The following is a 24,838-nucleotide window of genomic DNA, read 5'->3' as shown; positions in this document are numbered from 1 at the left end:
CCTTACTACACACTTCTTACCACACAGCCACGTTTGTGCTTATATTTTTATAATCATCAATTTTTTAATTTTTAAAATTTTTATACCTCTTCTGTGTTCACTAGAGTACACTTACTGTACCTCCTCTAAGTTCATTACAATACACTTATTCTACCACCTCTATTTTCACTAGAGTACACTTACTGTACCTCCTCTATTTTCACTAGAGTACACTTACTGTACCTCCTCTATTTTCACTAGAGTACACTTACTGTACCTCCTCTATTTTCACTAGAGTACACTTACTGTACCTCCTCTATTTTCACTAGAGTACACTTACTGTACCTCCTCTATTTCCACTAGAGTACACTTACTGTACATCCTCTATTTTCACTAGAATACACTTACTGTACCTCTTCTATTTCCCCTAGAATACACTTACTGAACCTCCTCTATTTTCACTAGAGTACACTTACTGTACCTCCTCTATTTCCACTAGAGTACACTTACTGTACATCTCTATTTTCACTAGAGTACACTTACTGTACCTCCTCTATTTCCACTAGAATACACTTACTGTACCTCCTCTATTTTCACTAGAGTACACTTACTGTATCTTCTCTATTTTCACTAGAGTACACTTACTGTACCTTCTCTATTTTCACTAGAGTACACTTACTGTATCTTCTCTATTTTCACTAGAGTACACTTACTGTACCTTCTCTATTTTCACTAGAGTACACTTACTGTACCTTCTCTATTTTCACTAGAGTACACTTACTGTATCTTCTCTATATTTACTACAATACACTTACTGTACAGTATTCATAATAAATACTTTCAAAGTTGTGTATAAATTCATATAAATAGTAATCAAAACCTAGTAAAACGGGATAATCCAAAACATTACATAAGCTTTCTTTCTTCCAACAGAACTGCAGCTTCAGAAGTCCACCTTAATCTGTGAAGTTATTGAAGAGGGCCTTCTTGGTAACAGGCAGACGTGCCACATGAAAGGGATGCCAGACATGTATGAACTGAGTGACAATGATAAAAACGACCTGCAGTTTGCTTTGGACGAAAAGGTGCAAACCATTTTAATCTTGTATCATCATCATCATCATCATCGTTTAACGTCCGCTTTCCATGCTAGCATGGGTTGGACGGTTCAACTGGGGTCTGGGAAGCCAGAAGGCTGCGCCAGGCCCGGTCTGATCTGGCAGTGTTTCTACAGCTGGATGCCCTTCCTAATGCCAACCACTGCGTGAGTGTAGTGGGTGCTTTTTACGTGCCACCTGCACAGGTGCCAGGCGACGCTTGCAAACGGTCACGATCGGATGGTGCTTTTTATGTTTTATCTTTTACCTGTTTCCGTCTGCAACCTATCCTAGAAGGATATCGAACTCAGTACTTGTTTTTAAGCGTGGTACACTTTTTGCCAAACCACCAACACATCCCACAGAGATGTAAACAAACTAACACTGGTTGTCATGCTGTGGTGGAGGGCAAACACAAAGACAGGCAGACAGGCAGACACACATCATCATCATCATCATCATCATTTAATATCTGTTTTCCATGCTGTCACAGATCAGATTGTTTGACATGAGCTGGCAAGCCAGAGGACTGTACCAAGCTCAAGTGTCTGCTTTGGAATGGTTATTATGGCTGGATGCTGTTCCTAATGCCAACCACTTTACAGAGTGTACTGGCTGTCTTTTTTTGTAGTACTTTTCCTAGACAAAAAAACCATATTGATTCATAAGATCAATATGGTCTTATTTTTCAATGTTCTGATTGATCTCAGAATCCAACCAGGCAGTTGCCTGTACATTGTCACTGTCTTAGAAATATACACATTATTATTATTATTATTATTATTATTATATTATTATTATTATTATTATTATTATTGTTATTATTATTATTATTATTCTATGTTTGACTTTTGCTTTATGTCTGTACAAGTTGACTCCAAGTCTCACCCAGAGACCTCAAGAGACAACAGGTTGGAAGTTCATGTTGTTGTTATGCCTAGTGTGCCATATATTTGGGGTGGGGGTTGGTGTTGTACTAGTGAATGTCTAATAAATAAATTAGAAATTTGTTTTAAACCTTGGGATTACATAGAGAGTATTTTGCGTAGGATATGGGCAGTTCCCATGAGCACTATCTTTTGAATTTCTGCCATTTTGGGGTTTCCTGGTATCTGCGTTAGGTAGCAATCAGCCCCTTTCGCTATCATTCCTATTTTTATTATTATTATTATTATTATTATTATATTATTATTATTACTCATGTGGATTCCCATCATGCCTTGATTGTGACTCCAAGATTACAACATGGTCATTCCGGTGTATTCTGATTACAAGGTGTTTGTGGGCTCACAACAACAGCAGAGGTCACCAAATAACTTACAAAACAAGATCTGTCAACTGAGTTGGAGGGGGGGGGGAGTAGTTTTGTGGGAGGTTGATTCCTGTTGCTGTTACAGTTTCTGCCACAAACTATTATTATTGCCTTTTATTTTGTTAATTTTGCCTTTCATCTTTCCGGATTGATAAAAGAAAATACTTATTTCTTTACTACCCACAAGGGGCTAAACACAGAGAGGGCAAACAAGGACAGACAAACGGATTAAGTCGATTACATCGACCCCAGTGCGTAACTTTATCGACCCCAAAAGAATGAAAGGCAAAGTCGACCTCAGTGGAATTTGAACTCAGAACGTAGCAGCAGACGAAATACCTATTTCTATTTCTTTACTACCCACAAGGGGCTAAACACAGAGAGGGCAAACAAGGACAGACAAACGGATTAAGTCGATTACATCGACCCCAGTGCGTAACTTTATCGACCCCAAAAGAATGAAAGGCAAAGTCGACCTCAGTGGAATTTGAACTCAGAACGTAGCAGCAGACGAAATACCTATTTCTATTTCTTTACTACCCACAAGGGGCTAAACACAGAAAGGACAGACAAACGGATAAGTCGATTACATCGACCCCAGTGCGTAACTGGTACTTAATTTATCGACCCCGAAAGGATGAAAGGCAAAGTCAACCTCGGCGGAATTTGAACACAGAACGTAACGGCAGACGAAATACCGCTAAGCATTTCGCCCGGCATGCTAACGTTTCTGCCAGCTCGCCGCCTTAATAAAAGAAAATACCAGTCAAGTATTAGTGTTGATAGGATCAACTACCTTCCTCCACTAAATCTCAGGCCATATGCCTATATTAGATATTGTTGTTGTTCTTGATGATTATTTTATTATTGTTGTTGTTGTTGTTAGGTGGGGAGCTGGCAGAATCATTACCATACTGGGCAAAATGCTTAGCAGCATTTCATGTCTTTGCATTCTGAGTTCAAATTCTGCCACGGTTGACTTTACCTTTCTTCCTTTTGGGACCAATAAAATAAGTACCAGTTGAGTATCAATTAGCTCCCTCTCCCAGAATTTTAGGCCTTCTGCCTATAATGGAAGGGATTATTTGTTTCCCATTCTTCTGGCCTGTGGCCAACATTGGTGGTCTACTCAGTCAAGATGAGCTCACATCTCCATCACTCAGAGTGGGAGCTGACGTCTGTGGGGCACTGAGGTGTCACTGTTGTAGGTCTCTCCACTCCACACTTCTTCATGGTCTGTCTTGCCACCTAAATGCTGGTCATTTTGCTCAGAACGACCTTACGAGTGAGATCGTTGCCAGAGCAACGAGCTGGCCTTTGTACCGATGGCACATAAAACACACCATTCGAGCGTGATCGTTACTGCGTCACCTTACTAGCACTTGTGCCGGTGGCATGTGAAATATTCGAGCGAGGTCGTCGCCAGTGCCGCTGGACTGGCTCCTGTGCAGGTGGCACGTAAAAAGCACCATTTGGGCATGGCCATTGCCAGTACCACCAAACTGGCCCTCGTGCCGGTGGCATGTAAAAGCACCCACTACATTCTTGGAGTTGTTGGCGTTAGGAAGGGCATCCAGCTGTAGAAACTCTGCCAGATCAGATTGGAGTCTGGTTCGCCAGACTTCAGTCAAATCATCCAACCCATGCTAGCATGGAAAGCGGACGTTAAATGATGATGATGATGACACCGAACTAAACTTAATTATTAAGCAAGCCCTGGAGCCAGCTGGATTATCCAGAAGTGATGGGAAGAGACCAGATAGTCTTATCTTTTGTCCCTGGGTAAGAAGTAGGAGCCTCATCTGGGACACCACAGTCTGTGACTCTTCTAGATGCTGTGCTAAATGGGAGGGTCACTGTTTCCATAGCTGAATTGAACAAAATCCTTAAGTATTGGTACCTGTCAGTGAACCATTTCTTCCAGCTGGTGGCGTTTGAGACATTAGGGGGAACTGAGCTACTAATGGTGAAATTCTTGTCATTGTTGGCAGCTCGCCTTACCAAGGTGTCAGGTGATGCCTGTGAGGGTGTTTGGCTGTTCCAATGCCTTAGCCTCTCCATCGCCTGTGGTAATGTCATGAGTGTGTTGGCTTGCTTCAGTAGGTTCCATTGAACCTTGTCGTGTGCAACCACTTAAGACACGCGGTGTTAAATTGATGTGTTTTTTCCCTTTCACTTTTCTTTTTTCTTTCATTTTTCTTTCTTTTCCTTTCCTTGTTCCTCTTTTTGTATTTTTATCTATATTTTTGGATATTAAATAAATCTGATTGTGTCTTGAAAAAGAATACATACCATAATGTTAATGAGCTAAAATAATTTTTAATTAATTAAATAAGAAAGAAAAGTTATTCCAGTCAAAACAGAAATGTAAGGGATACAACGTAATCCAATTAAAAAATTGTCCTGTGACATGCAGTGGAGAGGTGACCACCCTGGATATAATTTGGCATTATTAGAGCTCAGTGAATCATTCTTACTTGTATGTACCAAAACGTAGAAAACTGAAAGAAAATTGTAAAGATTTCCAATGCTTGATTGTCTGGTCAAAAGTTTGCTTCCCAATCACATGGTTTTCAGATCTTTATGTTTATTTGTTTACGTGAAGGCTCATGGCCTAGTGGTTAGGGTGTTGCACTCATGACTGCAAGATCACTGTTTCATTTCCCAGACTGAGTGGTGTGTTATATTCTTGCATAAAACGCTTCATTTCAAATTGCTCCAGTAACCAGCACTGTGACTCCTGAGACTCAAGATAGTAATGTCCAGTATATTTACATACTTACTTCTATGCCATCTGTTTGTTCAGAGAAAGCTTTATGTCCCCAGCAATAAAGCCTCACAACCACATTAACCCCAGTTCATTTCCATAACACAACACCTTGGCTAAGTGTTTTCTACCAAAACCCCTTTGGTAGAAGGAGACTGCAGAAATCCATTGTGTGTGTATTGTGCACCTATGTATTTTTATGTTATGCAGTAGTGTATGTTTTTTTCTGTTTCAATATATATCAGTGAAAAATGTAAACATTGGCTAGAAACCAGTACTGTTAAATAAAGTTCACTATATAAATTACAACCGTGTTTCGTGGTCTGTTACCACAACAGCTCCTTTATAGGAGCCAGTTAGCTCAAGACATCATCAGGAGGAACCACGTCCGGTTTCGGCCCCTACTTCTCTACCGTTTTGATGTGGCGGGGCCCCACCTTTTGGAGGTGTCTTCAGCTCTGGTGTTGGGTGCGTGTCTTCTTTCTTCTGTTCCCTGGCCTCTTCGGTGTATCGTCAGCAAGTGTCAAATTTTCCTTCTAAATACCTGCCGCTGTCTCAGTGAAACCTATGAATAACAACTTGTTCACAAGTCATGATATATATATAGTGTAAACTTACTATATGACATAGTGTCCTGCACATGTTTACACTAAGAAGGAAACATATTGTCCCTGTTGTAATTCACAATGAAAATTATTTCACTTTTCATAGTATGCCAGGCTTTGATTTCTGTAAAACAACTTGACAAAACATTCTTACTGATGTCCTAAATCAATGGTTATCAAATGTATTTTGCCATGGAACCAACCCTTATACAATTTTCTAAAACTCACTGAACCCTTATTTTATGGACAACCTCGCTCGGAAAAGTATTTCTTCATTTAAAAAAAAATTATATATAGTAACTTATTATTTTGAAAATGATCCATAACATTTTATTTTTTTATAAATTTTGTTAAATTTTATAGACCACCTTACTCTTACAATTCCAGAATTTTTCTCAGAACCCACTAATCTTATGTTAGGATGCACATGTTGATTGTAATATGTTTGTTTTTGTCTTTTGCTTTCCAGGTAGACATGGTGTTTATGTCGCTCGTTAGTGATCGAAAAGTTGTCGAATTAGCACGAGATTTTCTTAGAGAGAGAGGAAAATCTATAAAGATTATATCAAAAATTGAAAACTACAAAGGAGTAAAGAAGTATGTGGTCTCCCTTTTTTTTTTCCAGAACTGATGAAAGGGGTCTATTGTGATTGTTGTTATTTGTAAACAGAGGTTGTTAGTAATAAATAGAAATACATAGGTAGGGGTATGATAAGCTAGAATAAGGGTGGATTGTGATCTCTTTTAACATAAAGTCCAAATGAAAGAATTACTGAAGGAGCAAATGTGATCAAGGGGATCTTTTCGGTTTGAACGGTAGTTTTTAACATAATTTCTAGACAACTAAAAAATTTTAAACTTCGTATACTGGTAGAATGTGTTTATAAAACATCTTTTTCTCTTGGCTTTATTGAGAAAATTCTATAGTTAGTAAGATATTTGTTGTTGTTTTTTTCTTCAATTTCTGCAATTTCAACCAATCACTGACGTCCATTGAGGTAAAAAAACATTCTGTGCCGTATGAATATGTCCCTCGTTTAAGAAACAGATTAGGTTTATTTACATTTGTGAAGAAAAAAGATACCCTTCCCCCCAACCATAACCCTAAAACAGATTGAAATGCAATAATTAGACTAGGGTCATAATTATGGGTGACAATGCAATAATTATACTAGGGTCATAATTATGGGTGACAATTTCATATGACACCACTAGAAAAAACTGCCGTTCAAACCGAAAAGATCCATCAAAGGTATTCCAACTGCAGCCAACATGGCTTTTGAAGCTATGTATGACTACAATAACTGTGATATTTAAGAGGGTTGAGTGTAATATGAAGGGTTTTTGGCTGTTATTTCTACCAGACTGAGCAACTGTATAGACATTCTCTCATTAACTTGGATATTTGTTGTTTTTGTTAAGTTTAAAATTCATTATAGTTTATGACAGACATATTTTGGACCAAAGATGACTGAACTGGGTGTGTTGCATTTTGGGGGGAAAATTTTGAGCAAACTTATGCTAGTAATTTAGTTTTTGGATTTGGTTTGCAAGATTCTTTATATGAGTTCGTGTGTTGAAGCATATTCTGTTGTGTCCGGGGAGAGTCATTCTCTTTTAGTGCCTTATTATTTAACACACTCACCGGTAAAATTTCCACTTATTTCTTATTTTTTATTTTCTAAAATTTTCGTTGCGTGTTGCAACCTTTTCAATAGTCTTGACTATTTATTGCAACACGCAATGAAAATTTTAGAAAATAAAAAATAAAAAAGTAAGTGGAAATTTTACCAGTGAGTGTGTTAAATAATAAGGCACTAAAAGAGAATGACTCTCCCCAGACACAACAGATTATGCTAGTAAAGTGTTTAATAATTTCTCTAACATATATATTGTGTGGTTTAACATGAGATAGCTATGTTTAGTAGAGGAGAGTATTTACTGTTAGATTTGTGTTTGATGATCACAGTCTGTTCTTGTAAATGAATTAAGGTACCAGTCAAGTAAACTATTCTGGATGTGCATGGAATTAGTAGAGAAGGCATGGCAGAAACGTTAGCACGCTGGTCGGAATGCCTAGCGGTATTTCGGCTGCCATTACGTTCTGAGTTCAAATTCCGCCGAGGTCGACTTTGCCTTTCATCCTTACAGGGTCGATAAATTAAGTACTAGTTACGCACTGGGGTCAATGTAATCGACTTAATCCGTTTGTCTGTCCTTGTTTGTCCTCTCTGTGTTTAGTCCCTTGTGGGTAGTAAAGAAATAGGTATTTCGGCTGCCGTTACGTTCTGAGTTCAAATTCCACCGAGGTCGACTTTGCCTTTCATCCCTTCAGGGTCAATTAAATAAGTACCAGTTAGGCACTGGGGCCGATGTAATCAAATTAATCGCTTTGTCTGTCCTTGTTTGTCCTCTCTATGTTTAGCCTCCTTTGGGCAATAAAGAAATAGATAATTGGCATTGATTGCAGTGGTTGTTAAGCATGCAGCCCAGACTGAAAGAGGCAACTAGATGTAGTCCAGAATAGTAGGTCATCTTACTGACCATTTCACTGCAGACATAAAAGTAACGGACTGCAGGTCAGATATGGCCTGTATTTGACCAAACAGTGAGAGACAGCAGGACAACTGATGAATAGCAAACCTGCTTACAAGGACAACAGACTAGCTATGGACTCACCAACTCAGATACAGCTTTTATATGTAACCCAGATACTATCATTCAGAAAAGTGACCAACTTGACGATCATTATTCCAAGTTGTGAGTTACAATTGAGTTCTTACAAAAACTAGTATGAATCCACTATGATCTGAAGCATATTATGGACCATATATTTATTACAATGTGCGTTTCTTGATTAGCCTCAGGGCTATTGATATACTCAGTCAGTTAATTGTATACATAACCTGAATATCTTTCTGCCTGTACTTAAGTACCTGCATATATGTATTCCTCTGTTTTTGACCCAACACAGTGCCTTACCATTTAAGTGCCTGATTCACTTGAATCCTGATCTATTATATATATAGCTAATCCAAACACAAAAACACAAAGAGAAAACACAACAATGTGAGGACGTGGAACAAGTATAGTGTTATTGGACGCACAGGAAAGGGAAGAAAGAAAGAGGGTTTAACGTTTCAAGTGGAGCTCTTAGTCAGAAACATAGGAAAAGGAAAGATCCAAGAAAGGGAAGACGGAGGAAAAAAAATCGCGAATGATACACACGCAGTCACATATATGTATATAAGCACACACACTCACATATACGTTGGTATAAAGATATGTGAATATAGAAGTATAGTGGGGTATGTGTGTGTGTTGGGAAGTGTATAATGGGTAGGTGGGTGTTGGTGACACAAGGTTCTAAAGCAAACTTCTTCACCACATGCCCATATGCAAACATGTATGCATGAATGTATCACTGGTAGATCTCTAGAATACTATGTTCATTTTTATATCTGTGACATTTGTTCTTTTCTTTCTATTATTTTATTCATGTCAAAATTGAAATCTCATCTATAAGTCAGTACACTTTATCACTGTTGATTATAGCTTTTAACAGCATTTTTCAATTTTATTTTTTGTTAAACTAAAGTTCTAATTTTTTTCCTTCTGTTTTCCAGTATCAATGATATCATCTCTGTATCAGATGGAATCATTATATCTCGAGGCAATCTTGGCATTAGCATAAAACCTGAAAAGTTGTTCAAAGCTCAGAAAATGATCACTGGTCTTGCTAACATTGCCGGAAAATCTGTTACATGTGCAAGCCAGGTCTGTAGATCTATGAATTTACTTCAATCATTTCACTGTATGATAATATATTTCTGATAATATTTTATAATTATGTATTTATACCACTATCCATGCATACTTATGACAGCAGCAATCAAGCTTTGTGCTACTAAAACTTCTATACTTGCTTGCTTCTTTCATGCACTTGCTTCATGGAAATTGGGTCATCCCAGATTAGTGATCCCAAAGATGTCATTATGTGTATAGCCAACTAGATTCACCACTCGTCTCTATTGCTGGTGGTAGTGTGGCAGCCCTTCTGCATCCTCCAAGGTGATGTTCAGCCTCTGGGGATCTTTCCCAATGATGTCCAGCCATCTTGAATTTGAAGAACAGCTCCAAATATATATGTATCTTTATTTAGTTTGCAAGATTCTTTATGTGAGTTTGTGTGTTGAAGCATATTTTATTGTGACTGGGGAGAGTCGTTCTCTTTTAGTGCCTTATTATTTAACACACTCACTGGTTCACTTTCCACTCATTTACTTATTTTTTCTGAAGTTTTTGTTGCTTCTTGTAACCTTTTCAATAGTATATAATGTATATGTATATATAATATATATATTTATATAATATATAATATATATATTATATATATATATATATATATATATATATATATATATATATATATTATATATATATATATATATATTATATATAAGTTTTGATCTGTCATTGCCTCTGTGAAGCAATGCTTCACCACCTCTTCCCATGTCTTCCTGGGTCTTCCTCTACCACAGGTTCCCTCCACAGTTAGAGTTTGGCACTTCTTTACACAGCTGTCCTCATCCATACACATATCAGAGCAGTCATCTCTCTTGCATGTCACATCTGATGCCCACATTTTCCTCAAGACACTCTGTCACACACACACACTGACATTGCACATCCTGCGAAGCATGCTAACTTCATTTCTTTCAAGCCAATGCATGTCCTCGGTAGTCACAGCTCATGTTTCACTGCCATGTAGCATAGCTGTTCACATGCAGGTATCATACAGTCTGCCTTTGCAGAGGCCCTTTGTTGCCAACAGAGGCAGGAGCTCTCTGAACTTTGCCCAGCCTATTCTTATTCTCTCAGCTACACTCTCAAAGCATCCCCCCCCCACTACTGACTTGGTCACCTAGATAACAGAAGCTATCAACTACCTCTAGGTTACCCACCTGACATTTGATGGGGTCTATTTTCTATACATTTTTAGTGTTTATTGTACCTGTGCACCTTCCACACACAAAAACTATTTTCCCAGTTAACCTTCCTCTGATATTGCTGCACCTCTTATGTGTCCATAGCTTGCACTGGGTATATCTTATGGAATTTCTACCTATGCCTTTCCTATAGATCAGGTAGGGCCATCCATCTAAATAAAGGGATTTGTGATTTGTCTGCTTTCCTACTTACTAAGACTTTGGTTTTTGCTAGGTTAACTCTAAGACCCTTTGATTCTAGATCTTGCTTCCACACCTGAAATTACTTCTTTAGTTCTCGTAGTGATTCAGCTCTAAGAACAAGGTCATCAGCATAAAGGAACTCCCAGGTGCAACCCTTCTTAAATTCTTCTGTTATTGCCTGGAGGACCATGATGAACAACAGGGGGCTGAGGACTGATTCTTGATGAACTCCTACTTATACCCTGAATTCATCGCTATTGCCTCATCTTACTGACTGCATCTCTGTACATGACTTGTACAGCTCTCACAAACCTCTCATCTATCCCTAGTTTCTGCATTGACCATCAGATAAGAGATCAGGAGACCCTGTCAAAGGCTTTCTCCATGTTAACAAAAGTCAAGTACAGAGATTTATTTTTGGCTAAGTACTTTCCTGCAGCTTCCTTACAAGAAATACAGCATCAATGGTGCTTCTCCCTGGCACAGAACCAAACTGCAGCTCATCTAGACTAACTCTCTCCCTAATTAGTTGGGCTATGACCCTCTCCATGACTTTCATCACCTGATCCAACAATTTGTTACCTCTGTAATTAGTTCTATCTAAAGTATCATCTTTACCTTTGTAGCAGTTGACTATGGTGCTGTTACCGCAGTTATTGGGTATGACTCATTTGTGTACCACCTGATTAACTATACAGGTAACTAGATTATAACCCACACTGCCAGACATCTTAAGCATCTCAGTGGTTATTCCTGAGGGGCTGGGGGACTTTCCCCATCTTCATATCCTTCATGGCTTTGTCTACAACACGGATCTTTACGGTTTGAACGGCAGTTTTTAACATAATTTCCACGTAACTAAACACTTTTAAACTTCGTATACTGGTAGAATGTGTTTATAAAACATCTTTTTTTCTTGGCTTTATTGAGAAAATTCTATAGTTAGTAAGATATTTGTTGTTGTTTTTTTCTTCAATTTCTGCAATTTCAACCAATCACTGACGTCCATTGAGGTAAACAATATTCTGTGCCGTATGAATATGTCCCTCGTTTAAGAAACAGATTGGGTTTATTTACATTTGTGAAGAAAAAAGATACCCTTCCCGCCACCCCTAACCCTAACCCTAACCAACCCTAACCCTAAAGCAGATTGAAATGCAATAGATCAATTTTAGGGTCATAATTATGGGTGACAATTTCATAAGACACCGCTAGAAAAAACTGCTGTTCAAACCGAAAAGATCCCTACAACACTACTGTCTATTCGACTTTGTCTACAATGCTACTGTCAATTCTTCTGCCTAACACTTGAAGATAACAGTTAATGAATAGCTATTGTGTGATTCTGTAATAAATGTTGATTTTCTTTAACCTACAGATGCTGGAGAGTATGACCATACATCCTCGACCTACCCGTGCTGAAGCAGGAGATGTCGCTAATTCTGTCTTAGATGGCATTGATTGTGTTATGTTGTCATCTGAAACTGCTAAAGGAAAATATGTAATACAAAGCATCAAAACTTTAGTGCAGGTAAGGCTACAAGGTTATACTGCAATAATTTTATAGCTTAAAAGATAGTAATTTATTGTACTACTAATCTACTCCTTTGAAAACTCTAAATGCAGCTAACATCATCGTCATCATCATCATCATCATCGTTTAACGTCCATTTTCCATGCTAGCATGGGTTGGACGGTTCGACTGAGATCTGGGAAGCCAGGAGGCTGCACCAGGCTCCAGTCTGATCTGGCAGTGTTTCTACAGCTGGATGCCCTTCCTAATGTCAACCACTCCATGAGTGTAGTGGGTGCTTTTTACGTGCCACCGGCACAGGTGCCAGGTGAGGCTGGCAACGGCCACGATCGGTTGGTGCTTTTTACATGCCACCGGCATGGAAGCCAGTCAAGGCGGCACTGGTAAAGAAAACCCTCAACCTAAAACTCTCATGTATTCCATTAATTCCTTCTCTAATATAAGCACCAGAGGAACAATCTACTTGGCAAATTTCTCTTTCTTCTTGGCTATACTAAGAGATATATATCAAGGCGGTGAGCTGGCAGAAACGTTAGCATGCCGGGCGAAATGCTTAGCGGTATTTCGTCTGCCATTATGTTCTGAGTTCAAATTCCGCCGAGGTCGACTTTGCCTTTCATCCTTACGGGGTCAATAAATTAAGTACCAGTTGTGCACTGGGGTCGATGTATTCGACTTAATCCCTTTGTCTGTCCTTGTTTGTTCCCTCTATGTTTAGCCCCTTGTGGACAATAAAGAAATAAGAGATTTATATCAAACAGTAGTTGCAAATATCCTCAAAATCTTTGCAAGAATTTTAACTGTCTACTCTGGTAGTGCAGTTGTGTTGTTGACAGAACCATTCAGTCACTTTATCTTTCCTTCTTTTGCTGTGTGTCTGATTAGCTTACAGCTATTAATACTGCAGCGATTACATGTACATGGCAAAAAGTAAGAGGTAAACTTTTCACACTTCACTTTATCCATACAACTATTGCTCTTAAGAAAAGTAAAAACATCACATTGATCAATTCTCTCTTAACCCTTTTGATGTCAACCTGCCCAAGGCCACCACTCTTGAGTTCTATAACACAAACATTTTGCTTTAAAACCTTCCATCAAAATTTAATGTTTATTTATGTTCCAAACACTAACTTAATGATAACATTTTATTTTACTAAATTCTTTATTATTTTCAACATAAATTGAACAAAGAGTGTTTTAATAGAAATATGATAACAAAAGCATTAAAATGTAGAGTCTTTATGTTTAGTCAAAATGAAACAAAATTATAAGGTGATCTTGATTCCAAATCTTTTCTAAAAATTCTGTGTTTTAAAACGTCTGAAGTCAAACTAAAAAGTAGATGTTAGTGATGGTTTTAATAAATTCCATATTTTACTGTTGATTAACCACAAAGAATTGTGTTTTGACTTAGCACTTCTAACAGTGTGTAAAAAAAAATAGGTAATGAATGGTGAGCCAAAAAATAAAGTTAGCATGCTCCAGTGGGTGTGTAATATTATCGTGCATGAATGCCTGAGTACAAATGAGAAAGGATTCAGACCATGACAAGCCTTCATACCAGCATGGAAGGTGGACTTAAAATGATTATGACAATTAACCCTAGTAGTACACACCCTGGTGCATTGTATCAGACTAAAGAAGTTATTAATGCTACAGTTATTTATGTGTGTATATGTGCTGTTGTGTTTGAACTAAGTGTGAGAGATAGTGTTTATAGATCATTTAACATATAGGTAAGATGGACTGTGTTGATCTGTTTTAACAATCTGTGTCCTTCACATATCAAGATGGTTTTTGTTTTTTGTTTGAGTATTTGAATAGCCAAACAGTCAATAATGACAGCAGGTATTTTACTAAACTTTGTGATAATTACATTTTGGTCTGTATACATGAATATTTGATTTTTCAAATTGGTGGTATTGTTGAAAAATGTACATGGTGAAAGTTACTACTGAGAATATGATGATGTAAATAAAAATGCCAGAATAACAGGAAAATAACTGGAAAATAAGAAAATCATATTTCTCACTCCACAAATATTATTTTGCTTGAAATACTATACTCTACGTTGTTTTAACATTTCAATTGCTATTTTAATTTTTTCCCACACATCTCTGTTATTTGGTCTGTTCTATTTGTCTATATTTTCCTAATCAAAAGCATTCATCCTAGTGAAATCAACACATCAGGAAATCTACCCTAAATATTCTTGGAAAGTTTCATACCACCTTACTTTAATGCAGTGTTTCTCAACCTTTTTACCCTAGCGTAACCCTTGGAAAGCGGATGCTAAACGATGATGATGATATATATTTATTTAATATTATAATATTACATTAATCAATAATATGTTGTGCATGTATAGTAATATTACGATCATGAAATTAGCATTAGCTTATCTCACACTTTCTCGGGGAACCCCTAGGAATGTATTGTGGAACCCCAGTTGGGAAATGCTGCTCTAATGAAAAACTCTGAAAACTGGACTTTCATCATGACATCAAACAAGTTTCAAACTGATGTGGGACAAATAAAAAAAATGTCTTTAATAATTATTTCTAGTTTAACTTTTTGTGAATTGCTTTGCAGATCTGTCGTGAAGCTGAAGGGGCTATGTTCGCTTACCAATTTATGAAAGATTTGAGCACAATCAGTGATTTTCGTTTGAGCAAAGAGGAGGCCACAGCTCTTGCAGCCGTGAAGGGAGCAATCAGCTGTGAAGCAAAAGCTATTGTAGTAGTAACTTCTTCAGGAAAGTAAGTAACTGTTTCTACTGGCTTGGAAACAAAATTTGCTTAGTGGGTGCAAACCCAGGGTCAAAATTTTTTACAAGCAAGGTCTTATTGTTTGTTTTTTACTTATTTTTATTCTTTGATTTAAAAAATTTTTTTGGAGAAGAAAACTAATTTCAAGCTACTTTTTGTGCACTGTTTTCTAAACCTGAGAAAAGTAAGTAGGGGTGCAAATTTTGATTTTGTACCCACCAGGAACTTTAGGTGTACTTTCACCCCATGTTCCCAAGCCCATAGCTGTTTTTTTTTCCTTTTTCTATTTCTGTTTAATGAGTTCAACATTAGTACAAAGGAAGGGTATAGTAGGAAAGGGTATAGTAGGAAAGGGTATAGTGTAGTTGATTAAATCAACTCTGGTACTTTATTTTATTAACCCTGGAAGGGTTAATAAAAGCAAATTTGATTTTCACAAGATTTGAACTCAGAATGTAAAGAGTAGTAATTTATTCAACACTAACCATTCCACCATTCACAAATAAGTTGGATGGGTTACAAAAGTAAGATCTATAAAAGTCTTTGAAGATATCTTCTATCATTCTAATATGAAATGGAATTAATAATTTGTCTTCTAATCAAATGAAGTTGAGATGAGTTATGTATTTTTTATTAAGTGTTTCAGTGTTTGTAGCATATGAAGCAAGTGATTCTTTCAAACCCCACAAACTTACTCTGCACTTTTACATAATGAGGCCTGCAATTACAAGGATTGCAAATCAAAAAAGTTCATAATAAATGTTCCAACCTCGTGTAAATGGGTGATCAGTCTTTAGATGGTGGTGGTCGTTATTGAGCCTCATACATACATAATGGAACGACAAACAGAATGGTTGGCATGTAAGGGCTATGGTCTTCTGTACTGTGTTCCTATCCGCTAGCTGGCCTGAAGCCTAAGATAGAGCCAGTCAAGTTGCGTCCTCATAGCTTGCGTGTCCATGCAGAAAAGAAGAGATGAGGTCACGTGCTGAACCTCAATGTTGTGTAGTGCCCTCTCTCTGTATAGCCAGCTTGTTTACCCGCTGTCAAGGGTGGTAATGCACCTACAAGTCCGTACTCACTTTAATTGCAATATAATAGGCACAGGAGTGGCTGTGTGGTAAGTAGCTTGCTTACCAACCACATGGTTCCGGGTTCAGTCCCACTGCGTGACATCTTGGGCAAGTGTCTTCTACTATATCCTCGGGCCGACCAAACCCTTGAGAGTGGATTTGGTAGACAGAAACTGAAAGAAGCCCATCGAATATATGTATATATATATATATATATATATATATATGCGTTTGTGTGTCTGTGTTTGTCTCCCTAGCATTGCTTGACAACCAATGCTGGTGTGTTTATGTCCCCGTCACTTAGCAGTTCAGCAAAAGAGACCAATATAATAAGCACTGGGTTTACAAAGAATAAGTGCTGGGGTCGAGTTGCTCGATTAAAGGCGGTGCTCCAGCATGGCCGCAGTCAAAGGACTGAAACAAGTAAAAGAGAGTAAAGAGAGTATAATCCCCAGACAGAATCAGCATCACACAGCTTGCATTTTGTGTTAGAAGTTCAGTCCATCACCCCAGGCCCAAGGTTATGGCAGAAGAGAACTTACCCAGAGTGTCACAGCAACATTGAGTCTGTGACCTAATGATTGCAAGGAAAACTTAATTGTTTAACAATATCTTTACTGGCATAAATGTTTGATATAATGAATATGTGTTGGGCTTGATAGGCGCAGGAGTGGCTGTGTGGTAAGTAGCTTGCTTACCAACCACATGGTTCCAGGTTCAGTCCCACTGCATGGCATCTTGGGCAAGTGTCTTCTGCCATAGCCCCGGGCCGACCAATGCCTTGTGAGTGGATTTGGTAGACGGAAACTAAAAGAAGCCTGTCGTATATATGTATATATATATATATATATGTGTGTGTGTGTGTGTTTGTGTGTCTGTGTTTGTCCCCCTAGCATTGCTTGACATCCGATGCTGGTGTGTTTACATCACCGTCACTTAGCGGTTCAGCAAAAGAGACCGATAGAATAAGTACTGGGCTTACAAAGAATAAGTCCTGGGGTCGATTTGTTCAACTAAAGGCGGTGCTCCAGCATGGTCGCAGTCAAATGACTGAAACAAGTAAAAGAGTATATGTATGTATATTGTATTTAGCAATGATTTAATGGACTTAGGAATGTATGATTTGCATCAACCAGATATCAGCAGTCTTAAGTTCATACAAATTTGATGAAGTAGTGAAATGTGAGTATGCTTACAATTGCATTTTAAGGGAAAACCGAAGAAACTGACACTTTTTTCACCATTTTTTGCAGAAATTTAAAACAAAATTACAAAAAAAAATTTATTAAATTAGTCAACACAAATGTTATAAGTTTTTAACATTTGCATTTGAAACAAAACATATGAAGATACAGTAGCAAATAATGAAGTCCTAGTGGCAAGTTTCAGATTTTGGCACAAGGCCAGTAATTTCGGGGAAGAGATTAAATTAATTATATCAATCCCAGTGCATGTTCTATCAACCCCGAAAGGATGAAAGGCAAAGTCAACCTTGGCAGAATTTGAACACGGGACCTAAAGACTGACAAAATGCCACTAAGCATTTAGCCCAGTGTACTAACTATTCTGCCAAACTTTTTAATTATTAACAATGAGTTCAGTACCTTAATTGCTCCATTGTTGTACATAGCATTGAAAACAGAGTTCTTTATACTAAATTACAACAAAAATTATATAACTATGTATTACAAAATTCATTTCGTGGATTATAATCTTTGACATGACTAAATTGAGCAATTGATAATATTTAAGTGTAATGTTACATGGACATTTTACATATCAATTTACAGATCTGCTGCTCTCATCTCTCGTTATCGACCACGTTGCATAGTGATTGCAGTCACAAGGTCACCAATCACAGCAAGGCAGCTCCATCTCTATCGTGGAGTTCTTCCAGTCATTGACCAAAGTAAGATATCTATATTTTATTTTGAAACTTAAAATCATATTACAGTCATTGAGTATTTCTTCTATGAAAATAGTCCCTCTGAACGATCCTTTTTTAAATTACTTTATAAATCAATGTAAACAATTCTGCTTCCCAGAGATTAATCTTTTAATGTCCTATGTTTTTCATATGCAAAAATTCTTATAACATTGATCAGTAAACAGTTTATACTTCTCAATCTGGTATAAAAAAATATTTTTACATTGGAAATTTAAAGAAAATTCAAAGAGAATTTGGAAAGGAAATAAAATGTTATTGCTATGAATGATATAAAACAAATCCAAGCACCCAGACTTTGGTGATACAAAAGTGCAAGCCACAATTCCATTAACCTAAATACTGATCTACCAACCATTATTTCATTATCTCACATACTGCAACGTTGGCCATAGTTCCTTTAGCCTATCATACTGCAGTGTTAGCCTACATAATGTCATGTTATCCATAGTTCCATTAGCCCGGTTTCTGGAATGTTAGCCATAGTTCTATTAACCCACAAGTTGAATTGTTGGGCAGAATCTCATACTGAAACACTAGTCATAATTCCTTTAGCACAGATACTGCAGCCATAGGTGTGTTGCTAACAATTCTGCTCCACAACTATCTGGCTTTGGGTTCAGTTCCTCTCTGCACCACCACTTTGGGCATGTACCTTTTACTATAACCCTAGGCAGACCAAACCTTTATGAATATATTTGTTAGGTAGAAACTGGAAAGAAGCCTGTCGTTTATATATGACAGTTGACAAATGAAAGTAAGTGATACTCAGTACATTTGGCAGGAGTTACATATATTATTTAATGACAGTCTAACTCAGCTCCATGGAAACTGATATTTCATAGGCTTGTAGATCAAACAACTCATCAGGAATCTAGAGAGAGAGAGAGAGAGTAATAGAATATAAGACAAATTTAAGATGGCTAAAAATTAGAAGCCATCTTGAATTATGGCCAGCACTGTATATAGGTCACAGTATTGGCCATAATTCCATTACCCTATACATTTACACTGGACATTATCCCATTAGCCAATATACATATACACATACCTTTAAATACACACACACAATGGGCTTCTTTCCATTTCTATCTACCAAAACGTCCATTTTGGAGTTATGGTAAAATAAACTTACTCTCAGTGTAGCATAGTGAGTCTGATTACAAACCGTTGTTGCAAAGTAAACTTCATTAGTCCACATTCTGCAGTTTGTGGTCATAATTCCATGGTTGTTCATATCGCCATTAACTTAAATATTAAACCATTTCCCCTCATTAACCGACACGCTAATAGTCGTTTTTAACATTTTACCTGCAGGCCCAGTTACTGGTTTTTGGGAAAAAGATTACAACTTAGGAATCAAGAAAGCCTTTGAGAATGCAGTGGAAAGAGGATTCTTGAAAGTCAAAGACCGAGTTATGCTGGTGCGTGGTTGGACTGAAGGCAGTGGTTCCACTGATACGATGTGTGTGGCTACAGTGCCCGGTGAAAATGATCCGCTTCCGATGACATATTAGATAATTTTTTTTTCTTTAAAGCTTGTCGAGAGAAAATTTATTTCATTGATTATTAAAGCTATTTCTTCTTAAAATGATATTGGAATGTATAAGTTCAAGGGACCAACTTCCTTTAGTTAGCATACTTGTTTGAGGAACAAGCAAATATGCTAATTTACTAACTCTAGTAAGATTGATGTAAATAAAACTTAATACTATACTCAAACCAGACTATGTTTAAATTATAAATTAATATAAGTATCATTGTGAAACTGCTGTGCTGACCACTTAGTAGGATACTAAATTTAATTCTACAATTTTGAACTTTACTATAAGTGTGTTAACATTTTAACTACCAACAAAAAAAAATCCATTTAAATATGAAAGTAGTACTAATTAAAAAGATATGGTATTCAAAGCTGGGATCCTTAACCATAGCTCTGCTCAAACAGATTTGATATGAATGATTTCTAATTTAGGCACAATGCTAACGATTTAGAGGGAGGGGATTAATTGAAATGATTGATCTCAATGCCTGATTGTTTTTGAGGTCAATAAAATAAAATTAAAAAAAAAAAAATGAAGGTAAAGTTGACTTTAGTAGGATTTGAACTCAGAACATAGAGTTGGAACAAACACTGTTTGGTATTTTCTCTAGTGCTCTAATAATTCTACCAGCTTGTAATACAACTTTTTCAACCAAAGCTGGTGGCATAAATCTTATTTCTAAAACTAACAAGGACAATTCAAAGCTTCTTGGAGTGTCACTTCAGATTTGCACTGTGAAAGTACATATCCTTGTCCAACTGGACACATTTGCGCTTATGTTGTTTGTATAATAACCTTTCACAAAGACAGCTTTATAATCTACAACTAAATGATTCTTGGGGTTTGAAAATTTATGACACATTTTTGAAACATTGTGTACAGTATTTGAGAGGCATTGGAGAAAGATCACCACATAAAGGTGGCAGGGCTTATCTGCTAGAGACAGTTGATACAGTAAAATCTGGAGCAAAGAAGATCCATCCTGTAAGTAGTGTGGAGTGACATTTTATACCTATTTCTTTACCTCCCACAAGGGGCTAAACACAGATGGGGACAAGAACAGACAAACGGATTAAGTCGATTATATCGACCCCCAGTGTGTAACTGGTACTTAATTTATTGACCCCGAAAGGCTGAAAGGTAAAGTCGACCTCGGCGGAATTTGAACTCAGAACGTAACGGCAGACGAAATACCGCAAAGCATTTTGCCCGGCGTGCTAACGGTTCTGCCAGCTCGCCGCCATACCCTGAACACATTTTAACTGGATGCCCCAGGGTACCAGGAGAAGATGGATACAAATGGAAATTCAGTAACGTCCTTAGAAAAGTTGCCAAGTGAAAAGACTTGCAGAGAATTAAGACCAACAAACAATAGGCATCACCCACAAAGGTATTAGATTCCTAAGGAAAGGTAATAAAACTTCAAAAAGCAAAAATAGTTTAGAGACACTTTCTATAAGACTATGACTGAAGGATGAAAGCAGATCTGAAAGGAAGACGCGTCCTTCCAAAAGAGGTGGTAATACCAATACTCCATCATGTACAGCTTGTCTAAGAGCACAAAAGCAATTACCATGGCCAAACTCATGGTGTCTTGAGAGGACAGACTTAACATTTCTCACTAACTGAAGAAATCCAAATACCAGAATGTGGTTGATGAGGCTCTTTTCAAAGAATGGGATGCAGTGCCATTCCGCCATTAAAGTTAATTGTTACAGTTTCCCAGTATGATTACTGCACTATATTCTTGCAGAAGATTTGTTTAGGACCCAGATAACTTCATAGGGAACTAAGGAGATAGCTATGGCAGCTGAAATCAGTTTAAGGTGGTTGACAAAAGTACAGATAGAAACATTTTTGTAAATGAAGGTTAATAATTTACTCTTTGTTGTTCCACTCAGGTGAAGCAAATGAGCTAAAGGGCAAAACACGGATCTTTTCGGTTTGAACGGCAGTTTTTAAAAATAATTTCCACATAACTAAACACTTTTAAACTTCGTATACTTGTAGAATGTGTTTATAAAACATCTTTTTCTTTTGGCTTTATTGAGAAAATTCTATAGCTTGTAAGATATTTGTTGGTTTTTTTTCTTCAATTTCTGCAATTCCAACCAATCAATGACATCTGTTGAGGTAAAAAAAAAACATTCTGTGCCGTATGAATATGTCCCTCATTTAAGAAATAGATTGGGTTTATTTACATTTCTGAAGAAAAAAGAAACCCTTCCCCCACCCCTAACTATCCATAAAACAGATTGAAATGCAATAGATCAATACTAGTGTCATAATTATGGGTGACAATTTCATATGACACCACTAGAAAAAACTGCCGTTCAAACTGAAAAGATCCCAAAACACTTGTGACAGGTCAAAATACAGACTAAAGCCATTGCATCAGTACAAAAGCTTAAGTCCCCATCAAGAGGAGCCAGTAATATCTTTTAGTTCCTACAGTTTTTGCCTAGGGAAAAAAAAAAACACCTGACGTTTATTTAACCAATATTCTATGCAAACTAAAGAATAAAATTTTTTAAAAATTAAAAAAAAAAAAGAAGAAAATGGTTCCAGTAAGAGATCTAGGATTTGAAATGTAAATAATACACATATTAGGCGCAGGAGTGGCTGTGTGGTAAGTAGCTTGCTTACCAACCACAGTCCCATTGTGTGGCATCTTGGGCTAGTGTCTTCTGCTATAGCCCCAGGCCGACCAATGCCTTGTGAGTGGATTTGGTAGACGGAAACTGAAAGAAGCCTGTCGTATATATGTATATATATATATGTGTGTGTGTTTGTGTGTCTGTGTTTGTCCCCCTAGCATTGCTTGACAACCGATGCTGGTATGTTTACGTCCCCATCACTTAGCGGTTCAGCAAAAGAAACCGATAGAATAAGTACTGGGCTTGCAAAGAATAAGTCCCGGGGTCGATTTGCTCGACTAAAGGCGGTGCTCCAGCATGGCCGCAGTCAAATGACTGAAACAAGTAAAAGAGTAATATACAAGAGTCAAGTCAGATATTGTACAGATTTATATCTGAGATACAGTGTGGCATTGAATGAAGATATTACTAAACATCTGTTTGCATTAGTTTAGTAACTGCCACAAAATTCATTTTAATGTTTAAAATGTCCGCTTACTCATGAGTGGACAAATGAAAGAAAGTGGCACTCAACACATTTGGTAGGAATTACGTATATTATTCAATAAGTCTGACTCAGCCCCAAGCAACTTAAAGATTCAGGATCTTTTTGGTTTGAACAGCAATTTTTTCTAGCGGTGTCATATGAAATTGTCACCCATAATTATGACCCTAGTATCGATCTATTGCATTTCAATCTGTTTTAGGGTTAGGGTTAGGGGTGTGGGGGAAGGTATCTTTTTTTCTTCACAAATGTAAATAAACCCAATCTGTTTCTTAAACGAGGGACATATTCATACGGCACAATGTTTATTTTACCCCAATAGACGTCAGTAATTGGTTGAAATTGCAGGAATTGAAGAAAAAAAAAAACAAATATCTTACAAACTATAGAATTTTCACAATAAAGCCAAGAGAAAAATATGTTTTATAAACATATTCTACCAGTATACACAGTTTAAAATTTTTTAGTTACCTAGAAATTATGTTAAAAACTACCGTTCAAACTGAAAAGATCCGAGATCCATAGGCTCATAGAACAAATGTAACTCATCAGGCATCTCAATATGGCTATCTAACAAGTTCTGTTTGTTATACAAGCCTACAAAACTAAGTTGCACAGAGCTGAGTCAAACTGATTAAATAATGCTCACACAATATATATCAAAAAAGTTCTTGGACTACTTAGGTGCAGGAGTGGCTGTGTGGTAAGTAGCTTGCTTACCAACCACATGGTTCCAGGTTCAGTCCCACTGCATGGCACCTTGGGCAAGTGTCTTCTGCTATAGCCTCAGGCTGACCAAAGCCTTGTGAGTGGATTTGGTAGACGGAAACTGAAAAAAGCCCGTTGAATGTGTGTATGTGTATATATATATATATATATATATATATATACATTCATCATCATTTAACGTCCGTTCTCCATGCTTGCATGGGTTGGACGGTTCGACCGGGTATCTGGGTAGCCAGTCTTATCTGGTAATGCCCTTCCTATATATATATATATATATATATATATATATATATATATATATATATATATGACTGGCTTCTGTGCCGGTGGCACATAAAAAGCACCAACCGATCGTGACCGATACCAGATCCCTCTGGCACCTGTGCAGGTGGCACGTAAAAAGCACCCACTACACTCGCAGAGTGGTTGGCGTTAGGAAGGGAATCCAGCTGTAGAAACACTGCCAGATCAGCCTGGAGCAGCCCCTGGCTCCCCAGACCCCGGTCGAACCGTCCAACCCGTGCTAGCGCGGAAAACGGACGTTAAACGATGATGATGTATGTATGTGTGTGTGTGTTTGTCTCCCTAGCATTGCTTGACAACCGATGCTGGTGTGTTTATGTCCCCGTCGCTTAACTGTTCGGCAAAAGAGACCGATAGAATAAGTACTGGGCTTACAAAGTATAAGTCCTGGGGTCGAGTTGCTCAATTAAAGGCAGTGCTCCAGCATGGCCGCAGTCAAATGACTGAAACAAGTAAAAGAGAGTACTTATGTTTAATAACCTTCAAAATAGTCACCTTGTGCTGCAATATACTGGACCCAGCATTTCTTGCCACTTTTTGAATCCAGCCTAGAATTCGACAAAGGTGTTAAAAATGCAACCTTTGAGCTGCATTTTCATCTTGGGGAAAGAGATGGAAGTCTGCAGGTGTGGAAGCAATACCATGTTTTTGGTGAGAAACTCAAGTGAGGAGAGCTTGGTAACAGGATGCATTGTTGTTGTGAAGAATCCAATTCTTCACACTCCACAGATCCAGTTGTTTTTGCCAAATGTCCTTCCTCAGACACTTCTAAATGTTGATCGTCTTCCAACAACCCTCATACAAAAGCTGATGAATTTTCTCCACATTCCTAGGTGACCTTCATGA

The 24,838-nt window shown here is 37.5% G+C and overlaps 1 protein-coding gene across 2 annotated transcripts in view; it reads left to right on the top strand.

Moving 5' to 3' along the window:
• Positions 1-19,997, top strand: part of LOC115219823 (pyruvate kinase PKM) — a 43,664-nt gene extending 23,667 nt beyond the window's left edge. For both annotated transcript variants that reach the window (XM_036509497.1, XM_029790104.2), the window contains exons 6-12: positions 913-1,064; positions 6,230-6,357; positions 9,387-9,537; positions 12,331-12,483; positions 15,082-15,248; positions 18,121-18,239; positions 19,593-19,997. In XM_036509497.1, the coding sequence (XP_036365390.1) occupies positions 913-1,064; positions 6,230-6,357; positions 9,387-9,537; positions 12,331-12,483; positions 15,082-15,248; positions 18,121-18,239; positions 19,593-19,792 (1,070 nt within the window). In that variant the 3' untranslated portion in view covers positions 19,793-19,997. The remainder of the gene's footprint in view (positions 1-912; positions 1,065-6,229; positions 6,358-9,386; positions 9,538-12,330; positions 12,484-15,081; positions 15,249-18,120; positions 18,240-19,592) is intronic.
• The last annotated feature ends 4,841 nt before the right edge of the window (positions 19,998-24,838 follow it).

This window comes from Octopus sinensis, linkage group LG15 (assembly GCF_006345805.1).
Source record: "Octopus sinensis linkage group LG15, ASM634580v1, whole genome shotgun sequence".
Lineage (NCBI taxonomy): Eukaryota > Metazoa > Mollusca > Cephalopoda > Octopoda > Octopodidae > Octopus > Octopus sinensis.
Note: the sequence above shows the minus strand (reverse complement) of the source record. Positions and strands in the feature narration are given on the sequence as shown.